This window comes from Drosophila suzukii, chromosome 3 (assembly GCF_043229965.1).
Source record: "Drosophila suzukii chromosome 3, CBGP_Dsuzu_IsoJpt1.0, whole genome shotgun sequence".
Classification (NCBI taxonomy): Eukaryota; Metazoa; Arthropoda; class Insecta; order Diptera; family Drosophilidae; genus Drosophila; species Drosophila suzukii.
In genome coordinates, this window is record NC_092082.1 from 72,329,120 (window position 1) to 72,341,147 (window position 12,028).

At 41.1% G+C, this 12,028-nt stretch overlaps 2 protein-coding genes across 22 annotated transcripts in view; one reads left to right on the forward strand and one right to left on the reverse strand.

Moving 5' to 3' along the window:
• RpL34b (Ribosomal protein L34b) overlaps nt 1–12,028 on the forward strand; it is a 195,028-nt gene that overhangs the window by 141,969 nt on the left and 41,031 nt on the right. The window contains exon 1 of one of the 2 annotated variants that reach the window (XM_070996147.1): nt 8,053–8,056. The exons of the other annotated variant lie outside the window; for it this stretch is intronic. The gene's annotated coding sequence lies outside the window, so the exon portion shown is untranslated. Of the gene's footprint in view, nt 1–8,052; nt 8,057–12,028 lie in introns of those variants that run through there. 2 annotated transcript variants of the gene reach the window in all.
• The window catches only part of ps (RNA-binding protein Nova-1-like protein passilla), a 31,760-nt gene continuing 22,697 nt past the window's right edge, over nt 2,966–12,028 (reverse strand). For 6 of the 20 annotated variants that reach the window (XM_070996134.1, XM_070996138.1, XM_070996137.1 and 3 more), the window contains 7 exons: nt 11,598–11,939; nt 9,737–10,573; nt 7,098–7,163; nt 5,946–6,089; nt 5,245–5,885; nt 4,360–4,888; nt 2,966–3,328 (listed from right to left, as the gene is read on the reverse strand). In XM_070996134.1, coding sequence (XP_070852235.1) covers nt 3,108–3,328; nt 4,360–4,888; nt 5,245–5,885; nt 5,946–6,089; nt 7,098–7,163; nt 9,737–10,382 — 2,247 coding nt within the window. In that variant the 5' untranslated portion in view covers nt 10,383–10,573; nt 11,598–11,939 and the 3' untranslated portion in view covers nt 2,966–3,107. The remainder of the gene's footprint in view (nt 3,329–4,359; nt 4,889–5,244; nt 5,886–5,945; nt 6,090–7,097; nt 7,164–9,736; nt 10,574–11,597; nt 11,940–12,028) is intronic. The other 14 variants (XM_065867158.2, XM_070996143.1, XM_065867159.2 and 11 more) reach the window with 7 other exon arrangements.

Genomic DNA, 12,028 nt, shown 5'->3' on the forward strand with positions numbered 1-12,028 from the left:
GCGTTTGTGTCTGTGTCTGTGATAGATACGACTATATAGTGCTTCGATTCTGATTCTGATTCTGATTATATGGGGGCTTTGAAATGGTGTTCGTTGCTCTCCCGTTCTGAAGTAAGGCGAAGAAGACGAAATAAATGTTCGTTTGTTGTTGGATTGGTAGGTTGATTGGTTGGTTGACTGGTTGACTGATTGGCTGATTGATTGGTTGACTGGTTTTTGTGGGGTGGACGAAGGGGGATCTGTGTTTTTATGCTTGTTGTGATCTTGGCTGTTGTTGTTTGTTAAGCTACGTTTCTTTCAAAGTTCTTACTGTGGAATTCTGCTGTTCTTAGACGGTCTATTGCATTGTATGTACTTTCAAATTGTCTCGATCTCTGGATTTTTTCTTTATGATACTCATAAAATAATAGGTCTAAATAAAACACCAACATCGTTTTCCTTATTCCTTCCCCTTACGTTTTCGTTTTGTTTTCTTTTTGGATGTTAATGCATATTTCAAGGCACACTAGCATTTACGACTGTACTTTCAAATTTACTCTCTTTTTTTTTTTGTTTCCATATTTCTCATTAGTTTGCTTATAGATCTTTTTCGTTTTTTTGTTATAATTATCTTCTGTTTTCCATTTGATTTGTATTTTAATCGTATTATATAAATATTGCACAAATAAGAACAATTGTAGGTAAGTTTTAACAATAATAGCAAAAATTAATAAGAACAACTTTTAACTTAAATATATAGACTTAGCTTAGGATTGGTTGCCGTTGTGGTTTGTTTGTTACTTTTATCATTTCACTACGGTGATGAGCGTTTTCAGTGATTGAATCGAAGTCGAAATAGTTATCGAACTGAGCAAAGAAGTGGTTGACTGATTGACTGATAGACTGACTGACTGACTGTCTGATTGAGTTGATTTCGATTGGTCATGATAATGTTGTAGACTGATTTGGTTTGGGGATACGATTGGGTTAGTGGTGGTTTAGCGCTCGTGGGTGGTTGATGGGTGGGTAATGGCGGTGGCGGTGGCGGTGGCGGTTGTGGTGCGCAGAACGCTCCAAATTAAACAAGAAAATAAACGTAGCAGGTTTTTTAATCAAATTTTATTTAAATTTCGTTTCATCTTCGTTTTATTTATCGAAAAGAAGTGTTAAACTAAATTATATGTGTAAGGAATAAAGTAAACAAGAAAAATTTCATTACAAGTAAGGCATTTCTCTCTCTGTAGGTGAGTGGTGTTCGTATGGGTACTTTTGTCCTTGTGTGTGTGTTGTGTGTGTGTATATGAATAGGGAAAATTTTTGAATGTGATGTTAACATCTCTTTTGTCTTTACACTGCGTTTCTAGATAGATATGTACATATAATTGTTGTGAAATGTTTGTTGAAATAATGTTTAATAATTGCACAATACTTAAAATTAACAAGGGAAATTGTTTGGTGGATTGTTTGTTTTGACGTAATATGAAGAAACCCCTAAATGAAAATGAATATTTTACAAAGAAACGTTGGTTTTGCTAAGGTTCTTAATGTTTTCATATATTTTTTTTGTTTTTAAGATATTTGTGATGCATTAGGTGAGAGAAAATGTAAGACTTAAAATTAGAATGTAAGAAACAAATGTGCTAAATTTACCAAAGAAATGTGGGTAACAAACGCAAAATGACAAAAAAAATAAAGTAAGGAGTGCAGTTCTCAGACTGGCAACTAACAAATCGCAATGTGTTTTTTTTTTTCATAAATAATATATATAAAACAAAAGATTTAAGAAGTAACAAATCGGGAGCACAAAATCAAAACCAAAAGGAGACTCACGTGCGCGCGCAACACATTAACACCACTCGATCCCATTTAGGATCGTCTCTAAAACTAAACAACATTATCATGATCAAGATCAACATCAACTGTAGCGTTCCGAAAGTGTTCATATACAGAGGTCGGGCTGCAGAATCGTGGGTGAATATAGATAGATATTAACAGCGATAAGCAATTATGGAGAGGGGCAACAACAGAGAACAGATAAAAACAGAAAACTTTAACGAAATCACGGAAAATGTCAACAAAGTCACTCTTTTTTCTTGTATTTTCTTTGAAATTGTATTTTTCACTAGCCTGTTGTGGTTGTAATAGCAAGTGTTTTTCTTGTTGATTTTTTTTTTTGGGGGTGTAGTAAAATATTTACCTTATTTCGAGGGTAAGAATCACCTGAAGTTTTCACTGAAAACGCTCGCTCATTATACATTTTTTTATCGTTTTAGCTCAACATAATGCTAATAATTAGGTGTGTGGGTTGGGTTTTTGGGGGGTGTGTGTGTAAGTGGGTGGTGGCATATGTATATATATATATGTATGGGCATATGTGTGTAGATAATATATATATAAACAAGACTCAACAACTGTGTACATATACATATGTATATATGCCCCATGTATATCGTATCGTATAGCTTGGTCGGGAGTACCAAAAACAAAAACAAAACACGCAACGCAAACATACGCATCACAAACAAACAAAACCCAAACGGTTCGGTTTTTCTTTCGCAACTAGTTTGTGTCTAACTGGCAATTGGCAATATAACTTGTTTTTCGATTTTAAAGTTTCGAGCGTGACAAACAAATGCAACAATGTATCGTAGAGAAGGGTAGTACATAGTATCTATACAAAATTTTCACTGTTTTTCCTTTCGCTTTCTTAAAGGGCGTTGTTGTTATAATATTAAAGCAAATCTCTTGAGGTGAAGGCCTTGGAACAGTTTTACTCAAAAAGTGTATGGGTCTTGCAATACATAATTATTACTATTATTTTCTTTTTAAATTGCTTAACTCTTAGCTGCACGCATAACAATTGGTGTTTCCTTTTATGTTATCCCTTCTCGTAATATTTTAGAAATCGGGTTTTTTAGTTTAGTATGTTCATCCTCTTTTTTTTTAAGAAATTAACAAATTTGAGAGGAAAAACTTGCTTGTGTGATTTTCATTTTTTTTTTTTTTTGGGTAAGGGGTTGTTGGGTAGTTTGGTTGTTGTTGTTTTGCTTTTTGCCTGCTTTTGTTTGTTGTTCTGTTAAGATTGCTGGTTGGTTGCTTTACTCGGATTTCGGATTCTCATGTTTTGTTTAATTCACAACAGTGGTTAATGGAATTTGTCGCGCCCTCTTTGCCTCCTCCTCGTTGATTTTCTGTTCAATTAGATATTGCGCTTTGGCAATGGCACTCGGCTGACCAGTTATGGTTACAATGCGATTTCTAGTGCCAGGTGCGAATATGCCCTTTTTGGAAATTTGCACATTTGCGCCAGAAACATGTTGAATTTCAACTAAACTACGACCGTTCGGACCTGGAATATTTGCATCAGATTTATGTTAAATATTTTTTTAAAGATATTAAATGATAGTATGGATAAAATATGTGGATATAATAGTTATAAACGTATATAATATATAATATTATGTTTGGGCTTGTATAGCGGTAAGGTGGTTAGGGACGCCAAAACTATATATTATATAAAAGACAAACCAAAAAACGAAAGACAATATGCTGCAAAAAGGGGGTCAGTGTGCCTAACCTAATGACCTAACGACCTTACAACTGACACTGAGGTAAAATTAACTGCGCAACAACGAATGCATGTGAATCCAACAATTTAATAATATTTTACGCATGGTTACCCAAGAATTGCACTAGCCATATATCGATTAAAATTCGTTAGGCCTTAACAAAATGGAAAAGTGAATGGGTTTTTCTTTGCTCAACCTACAACCTAACTGCTATAGCTACTACTGCTACCTACTGCTCTCTTAAGCTAACGGATGCTGCTGTTCTGTGCGAATTTTCAGTGGGTCGGTATTTCCGGAATGGGGGGATTGGGGATCATCAAGCGGTCCAGGGTCCAGGGTGGAATATCATCGCGGGGATCATGGGGGATCATATGCTGGCGGATGGGTGAGAGGCAAGAACTTGACTAGAAATTTCGCTATAAGTTTGAATGAATTTATTAGGAAAACCTTCGAAGAATGTCTAACGGAATGTCCCACGGAATGTATTGTATGGATTAAATGGATTAAACTCAATATTATCGAACTCTCTCTTTTTCTATCTCTGCAATGAGTTTGGAATGAAGTGCCTGTGTCTGGTTGGCTATATAACTCTATAACTCTAATGTCTTTATGGCTAATCAAAAATGGAAGCGGGATGGGGGAACTCTTAATCCACCGGCATTATTTTCACAGGTGCCAAGGGTCAAACGGGATTTTTTTGGGATAGGGGGATATAGGATAAGGGGTAAAGAAAATTGCGGTGCTGTTGGTTCTCTGTTGGTTGGGTTTTTTGCAATTTTTTTTTAGTAGGGATAATAGTATGGACGCGCACCTAGAATAGCGCCGATAATCACTTCCGGCACCTCGACGTTCTTCGAGTCCTTGGAGCTCAGGTCGCCCGGAGTGGGGCTCTTGCTGAGTCCGCCCAGCTGCGCCGTGGTCGCCGTTCCCGTGGCTGCCGTCAGCCCGAAGCTGTTGTTGTTCAGCGAGACGGGCGTGGCGCCCGGCGCCGTGGCCGAGCCCAAATGGCGGAATGGATCGAATTGCACCGCGGCAGCGTCCAGTTGCGACTGCGTCGGCCGGCTGGCGGCAGCTGCAGCGGCCGCTGCTGCGGCATACTGCTCCAGATTCACCTGGCCGACGGCACCGAACACATTGCTGGCGGTGGCCGCGGACGCGGCGGCCGCAGTCTGCTGGTCCAGCGTCGTCACCCCCAGGAAGTTGCCCAACGTGGAGTGGGCCCCATTGGTGTGCGGCACGCCCACGCCCATCCCGAGGACGCCGTACTTGGCCAGCACGCCCAGGGCGGAGACGACCTCGTTCGTCACGGTCTCCGAGTAGCCAGAGCCGCGCATGGCAACCTGTTTGGGAATAAAACAAAGCACAGATTAAGTATACGCCAGGTGTACAAGGGAAGGTATTAATCTGCTAGGTGGTACTAAAGTCTCCTTCGATTTGGTTATATATCCAATTTCATTACACTTATATTGGGATCAATTGGTTATTTAACTTCCTTTTCAGTAATTGGAATCAAAAGCTAAAAGCTGGATCTTTAAATATAATAGCAACTTCGAATTATAAAACCGATTTCTCAATGTGATTAGCATGACACTGACAAATCGGACCTAAAAGTATTAAAATCTCGCATTCTTACAAGATATAGAGCAAAATCGAAAGGAAATTAGTTCTGAAACCCTAAAAGCAACCCCCTTCTAACCTTAATATGCTCGAGCAGCTGAGTGGCAACCGCTAGATTGGGCGCCGGATTGGGTGAGCCCAGGTTGATGGACAAGTTGATGCCGGTGCCGTTGACTAGCAGGCTGGCCGCCGAGTTGGCGCCGCCGATCGTGGTGCCCAGCGTGGAGTTCAGCGAGGCGGTGCTCGAGTTGATGGCATTCTGGTTGGTGGCATACGGGGAGCCGGTCGGATTGAAGTTGGCCACCGGGCCGCTGACGTCCGCATAGGAGACGTTCAGGCAGGTGCCCGACTGGGGGTCCTCCACGATCTTCGAGAGGATCATCTTGCAGGCGTTCTTGTTGTTCTCCTTGTCGCCAATGATGGTGATGCATCGCTCCTGCAGCGAAACATCCTTGGGCTTTTGCGAGATCTGGACATAGGAGCCGCTCTCCTCCTTGATCTGTTTGATGAAGGCACCGCCCTTGCCGATGATCATGCCGGCCGTTGAGTTGGGCACCAGGATCTTGACCTGCTTGTCGCGCTCCTGGGTCTGTTTTGACTCGGCGTCGACGATCTTGTTGGTCAGGTCGGGCTTCTCACGGATCTTGTCCATGATGAACTCGAGCACGACCATGATGGCCTCCGTGGAGCCGGTGATCAGGCACACGCGTTCAGTGGTGCCTATAAAATACATATATTATTAGTAGAGATAGGGGATATAAATTATATAGGAAGTCTCACCTGGGTAGAAGTCATGGGACTTGGACATCTTGACCCTAGCACCCGTGTCCTTCTGCAGGGAGGCGATCGTCTCGCCACCTTTGCCGATGATGGCCCCGGAGGCCACCGCGGGCACCAGTATTTTCATGTGATACGTTGTCTCACCTGCAAGCAAAAGTTCAAAGTTCACAGGGCGACCAGTGGATTAGTCTCGGGGGAATCTCTGGGATTTGGTTTCTTTTTTTTTTTTTTTTGGTTTTTAATTTGAAAATAGTTTAGGGGTTAGTTGTTGTTGTACAGGTTAGTAGTCTGTGTGCCCTTGGCTGGTTGCATACAATCTAGTTATCTGGTTATTGTTGGGTTAGTTAGATCTAGTTTCTAGCTCATTCGGCAGGTTATAAATTAAAAATAATAACAGCATTTCAGCGTCGATCGTTTGTTCGTTCGGCTGGGACGCTCGCAACGAGGGACGTTCGTAAGGTTCAGCATAAACTTGGTTAGTTTTGGATTGGTTATAGTTCTCAGATAGATCTCGACTTGGTTAGGCATGGTTTACTGCTGTGTGGGCATGGATTGGTTATGTGGGTGCAGGCAAATGGTGTTCGACTGTGGTCTGTTTTTTGTAGGTTTCTAGGTTTTTTTTGGTGGTGGGCAAGCCATGAGGGAGATGTGCGCTCGAAATGAGATGGAACAGACAATGCTGGCGACACACGAAACACATGAAAGACCCGTTTATTTTTTTTCTCCTTCGAAGGTCGTTGGTTGGCTTGGCCTGGCCAAAAAAAAAATGTTTAAAAAATTTTGTAAACAAAAACGAGAGCCCCGCGCAAATTACCATCTACATTGCCCGCTTGGGCAACCCACGAAAAAAAGCAAAAACGAAATATGTACGAAAAATGTAAGTCAAAGCAAAAGTCGGTCAAAGGGTCGAAGGTTAATGTGCTCGGTGGTCAGTGGGGTCACACAATCGGTGGTTCACGTTGGCAGTCCCAAAGTCAAGCTCAAAAAGCGCGGAAAAAACAGACAGCGATCTAGTTACAAAGAAACGATAGAGCTACGGTTTAAAAATATTTTCTTTTCTTTTTAGTCGGTATTAATCTTGAATTAGTCGATCGTTTTTGGCTAGACAAAGATGGATTTAATGGTATTTAATGAAAGTGTGACAAAGCTTACCATGATGAATATGATTATTGTTATTATTTTCAATTTCAACCTCAATTCCAGAACAAACTGACTCACCTGAAATGGAAGAAAAGAAGACAGAAACAATGATTATAAGTGGGGGATTGCCAGTAAAGGGCTAAGTGAATGTGGCGTATCATGGATGCAGATGGAGATGCTGGTTGAGATGCCGATGTTACTGATGCAGTGGAACACCTTCTGGGGGATGAATGATATCATCTGCGTCATCGCATAGCCTCAAGTCGCCGAGTAAACAAACAAATTTCAATTAATAAAATGTGTCAAGCGGAGACGCTCTATTACACAAGCGCATTGGCGAGAACAACAACTGAATGGAGCAGAAAATGGAAAATGCAATAGTATATCTCACAGAATGGAATGATCTAAGCGCGTTGCACCTGCAACTGGGTGACTTGAGGGGCAGCCCAAGACTTTGCCGCTGCCACTTGGCACTCGGTGTGCTCGGTTTGTTTAAATTTAGACCCCACTCTATATACCCTTTCCCCTGCTCTTCCCCCAGGGTGAAATGTATGCCATACGTTGACGTCGTCTTGGTCTCGTTGCCACTCAGCAGCGGCAGAGTGTCCTTCAAAAGTATTTCTCTAATTAGATACAGCGAACATGTGTACATATACCATGATGTACCATGATATATGCGGTGGGGGGGGGGGGTTTGGTGGGGACCATATTGGACCATTTTCGCCCTGCTTTGCATGCATGTGTGAAAATGCGATTTGCTAAGAATTCGCAATGTGCAACGAAAGCGAATTGAGCCCACATATTTAGCACCATGCTGGCCAATTTCCGCCACTGAAATAATTGAAAGTGCGCCGGACGCATCTGTCAGTTATCTATCACTTATCCGTATGAATAGAGTGCATATCCCCAATATAAATTATATATGCATAAGGAAAAACAATAAAAATACTCGTAAATAAAAAGAGGAGATGGCAGCAGGGTAAATAATATGCAGGAAGTAAAAACAAAATACAGCCATTTTGCTTAGCGCTTTATGGGCCACCAAGGACTGGCCAAGAACGCTTTTGCGAAGCTGCATGGCTGTTGACACTGTGCAGCAGCTTAAATTATGTGACTGTCATAAATAACACTTGCAGCACATTGCAGCCAGAGACCGCCCATTGAGCTGCAAGTGGGCGTGGCTGCGACGGGAGGTTGCAGGATGGCAGCAGGCAGACTGGAGACTAATTTCGTATGCATTGTGTGCAGGATTGGACGGGAAACTAGGCTAACGACAAGCTGGCACACAGCTATGCCATCGCATTTACCCACACTGTGGCACTGCAACCCCCGAAACCACAATAAATGCCATGGAGCAATCTGCAACACGCAAATTGTTAAAGCAAAGCCCGCGCAGCAAGTGCTTGTCGCGTACCACGCGACGTATGCGTAATGCGGGGACATGTGGCACGCGATTAAACGATTGGATCCTGCCAGGAACAACTTCGTTTGTTTGCCTCCACCAGGAAGTGCTTAAAAAGGTCTTTAAAGGCAATAAAAATTAAAATTCCATTGCTACACTTATTTCAAAATCATAAATTCTCGTGATTAGTGCCCTAATTATAAGATATAAGTGCTTGAAGCACTCGGATAGTAACAACTATATTTCCTCAGCGGGAGTTGTCATAAAAAAAATATTTAAAGAAGCCATTAGATATATGTACTAACTAAAATACACAACAATTTAAGGCTAATAAACATTTTTTTCCTTATTTTTGAAGTGCTAGCAAGTAAATTAAATTATAAACTAGCAAGATTGGTTAATAAAATAAAAAGTACAACAATTCTGCATTTTTTAAAGTCTATGTCTTTTCTTAGGTTTTTTATCATCATCATCAAATTTATATTCAGTTATTAACTTCAGAACTTCAATTGGCATTCCTAACAAACCTTATAAATACCCAAGTATACCATTTAAAAGTTTCCTTCCCTATTAACACACTGTGTCGCAAAATCCGAGCGTAAATCTTTATGCAACACTCATGAATCACTAGGGCATGCTGAAGGAAAGTCGTGTATACGTAAGACATAAGACATAATATTTTAAGGCACATTCAAAATTGAAATGGACGCCCACATTAAAGCGTACGATTAGCATATGAGATTTTTATATAGTCGATTGTGGCTGTTTTTTGGCTGGCTGGTCTGGTTGTTTCTGTTTTTGCTGCTTAGTTTTCTATGAGTGTTTGTTGATTCGGTTTTATTTTGTGTATCGGAATGTGTGCTGGATGTTGATGATGTTTGGATTATTTTCTTTCAAAACTTTCAACGCAATGTTAATGGATAATTCATTTATAGCTTGTGGCTTCTTGTTCGGCGTTCGGTTCGTTTGACATTTGGGCGTTCTTGTTCTTATTTTTTTTTGGTAATTCTTTTTTTTAAGTTGCTGGCGGCATTTAGAATGAGGCGACGTGGTGATTGATGCTGTTGTTGGTTGGCTGGTTGGTTGGTTTGGTTGGTTGGTTGGTTGTAGCGAGAGAGCTCGATAGTTATATAGATAGAGAAGTGGTGTACATTTTATGTATGGTGTAGTAGAGGAAGTTGTGCGCAGCTTTTGATTTGATAGTTCTATGCTGATGTTGATTGCTTTTGTGGTTCTTAATCAGACTCACCGTAACACCAGCAGGAGTTAGTCTTATAGTTGGGCCCCGATGTTGCTGCTGCTGCTGTTGCTGCTGCTGTCGCTGCCAATAGTGTTGCTCCCGTGCCGGCCGATGTTGCTGGCGGCGTCTGGAGACCTGGCGTGGCATTCGGCGAACCATTCTCGCTCAGGGGCGACTGATCCATCTGATGGTGCGGAACATTACTGGGATTAGCCGGATATTCTTGCTGCTTATAGCTATGAACGGCTAATGAGTATGCAGCGTTGCTATGATTGCCGATGTTGCTGATGTTGCCGATGTTTCTGATGTTGCTGCTGCTGCTGCCGCTGCTGCTGCTGTTGTTGCTGTGTGTTGATGAGGGCGACGACGTGGTTGTGGAATGTCGTGGCTGATAGTTACAAGCTAGTTGCTGCATATGTGTGGGCGTTGATAGCTGATATCGATATGTGAGATGTTCATTTTGTGGCTCTAGTTCAGGTTCTTGTTCTTGTTCATGTTGCTGCTGTAGATGTTGCTGCTGCTGCTGCTGCTGTTGCTGCTGCTGCTGTTGCTGCTGCTGCTGTTGTTGCAGCTGCTGCTGCAAGTAATCAAAGCCAAACTGCTGCATCAGCTGCTCGGCCGCCCTGTCCATGGCCGCCTTCATAATACTCTCCATAATATTGCCTTGGAATTGGAATTGTTGCCGTTCCCGTTCAGTCTTCGGTTTGCTTGCGACGGAATTGATTCTGCCTTGAATCGATTGTACTCGTTCTTATTTATTTTATTTCTTATGTGTTTTGTAAATTGTATTTTTTTTTTTGGGTTTCTGTCTCGATTTAACCTACGCGCCGCTTTCCAATCATTAAACTTGTTCAATAAACGAAAGAAAAAGAAATGGAAAATTTGTTTAAATTAAGCTGGCTTTTCATAGGTTTTTTTTCTTATTTTTATGCTCTGATCAGTGATCGGCGAGCGGGAGAGAGATAGAGCATCTCAAGGACCTTCTTTCTGTCTCTCTCCCCCTTGCACTCCATCGATATCTGAATTGCATATATATTCATTATTGATACATCGAGTTTAATGGCAGTTTGTAAGGCTTTGGACTGTGCATTTGTTGCTTTTCTTTTTTTTTTTGGTTGTTTGTTTGGGATAATGCTCTTCATGATGATGCGGTGGTTGTAAGTTTACATATATAGAGATATATAGATCGGGTTGATAGAGTGGTGACTTCGCAGTGGTTTAGTAGGTCGCTCGACTTCCGGATGACTTGAACTTGAACTTGAATTAATTCGATTTGATTCGATAGCTGAGCTGAGTTCGATATTGCGTTCGATATTGATTAGATATTGATATATATTGGTGTTCTTGGATGGCGATTTTAGTGTTCTTGTTCTGTTCGTGGTGCGTGGCCTTGGGCCAGTTCATTTTGGTATCTTGATGATTTCAGGTTAGATATTTTTTGTACGATAACAACAACAACGATTACGATGCGACTATATAGTTTATATAGATATTATATATAGATATATAGAAGTAGGCGGAGTGAGAAACAGACAGAGACAGAGAAAGCGGCAGCAGCAAGCTTCAGCAAAGGTATTGATTATCGATTGATTGTTTGTTGTCGCTTGGATGGATTTGACATTGGCAGCCTCTGTCTTGGATGGAACTTATTAACTCATCAACTTATCTTTCGCATCGGAACAATAATACTTGAGATACACACATTCATATACAGACATAGGCATTGAGAGAGTAGTAGGATGACAATTGGTGCTATGGCGATATATAGAGATAGTATGTCCATGTATAATGGCGTTTGTTAATGACGATGGTTACACAACATCCAGAAATGCTATGGAAGACATTTAGAAAACAATGCCAAAGCTTTTACCATTCAGCTGTAGAGTTGAGTTCAGCTATCAGAGTTCAGAGTTCGATCGGATGTTTTGATGTTGCAGGTGCTGTCGGTTGGTTCTATAATACTTGAAGCTTGGCTCGATGACAGGACGGCGATCTTTTGAGATGATGTTGCATTTGTTTTGTTTGTTTTTTGATTTGTGTTTACTTTTATTTTCAGTCGTTTCGATTTGATTAATAACTTTCGGCTTTTCTATTTTAGTCTTTACTTGCGTAGCATTATCACAACATTTTTTAACTGCTTTACTTGCTTGGGGGTTTATCACATTTGAGTTGAGTTCGGTTGAGAGTTTTCATTGGTTTTGTGGGAGGAATGCTGGTGGATAGTTTCAATTTATATTTAAATTATACGCGACTTTCGAGGTACTCGCTTTTTGTACCGCTATTATTGCTAATCGCACGCTT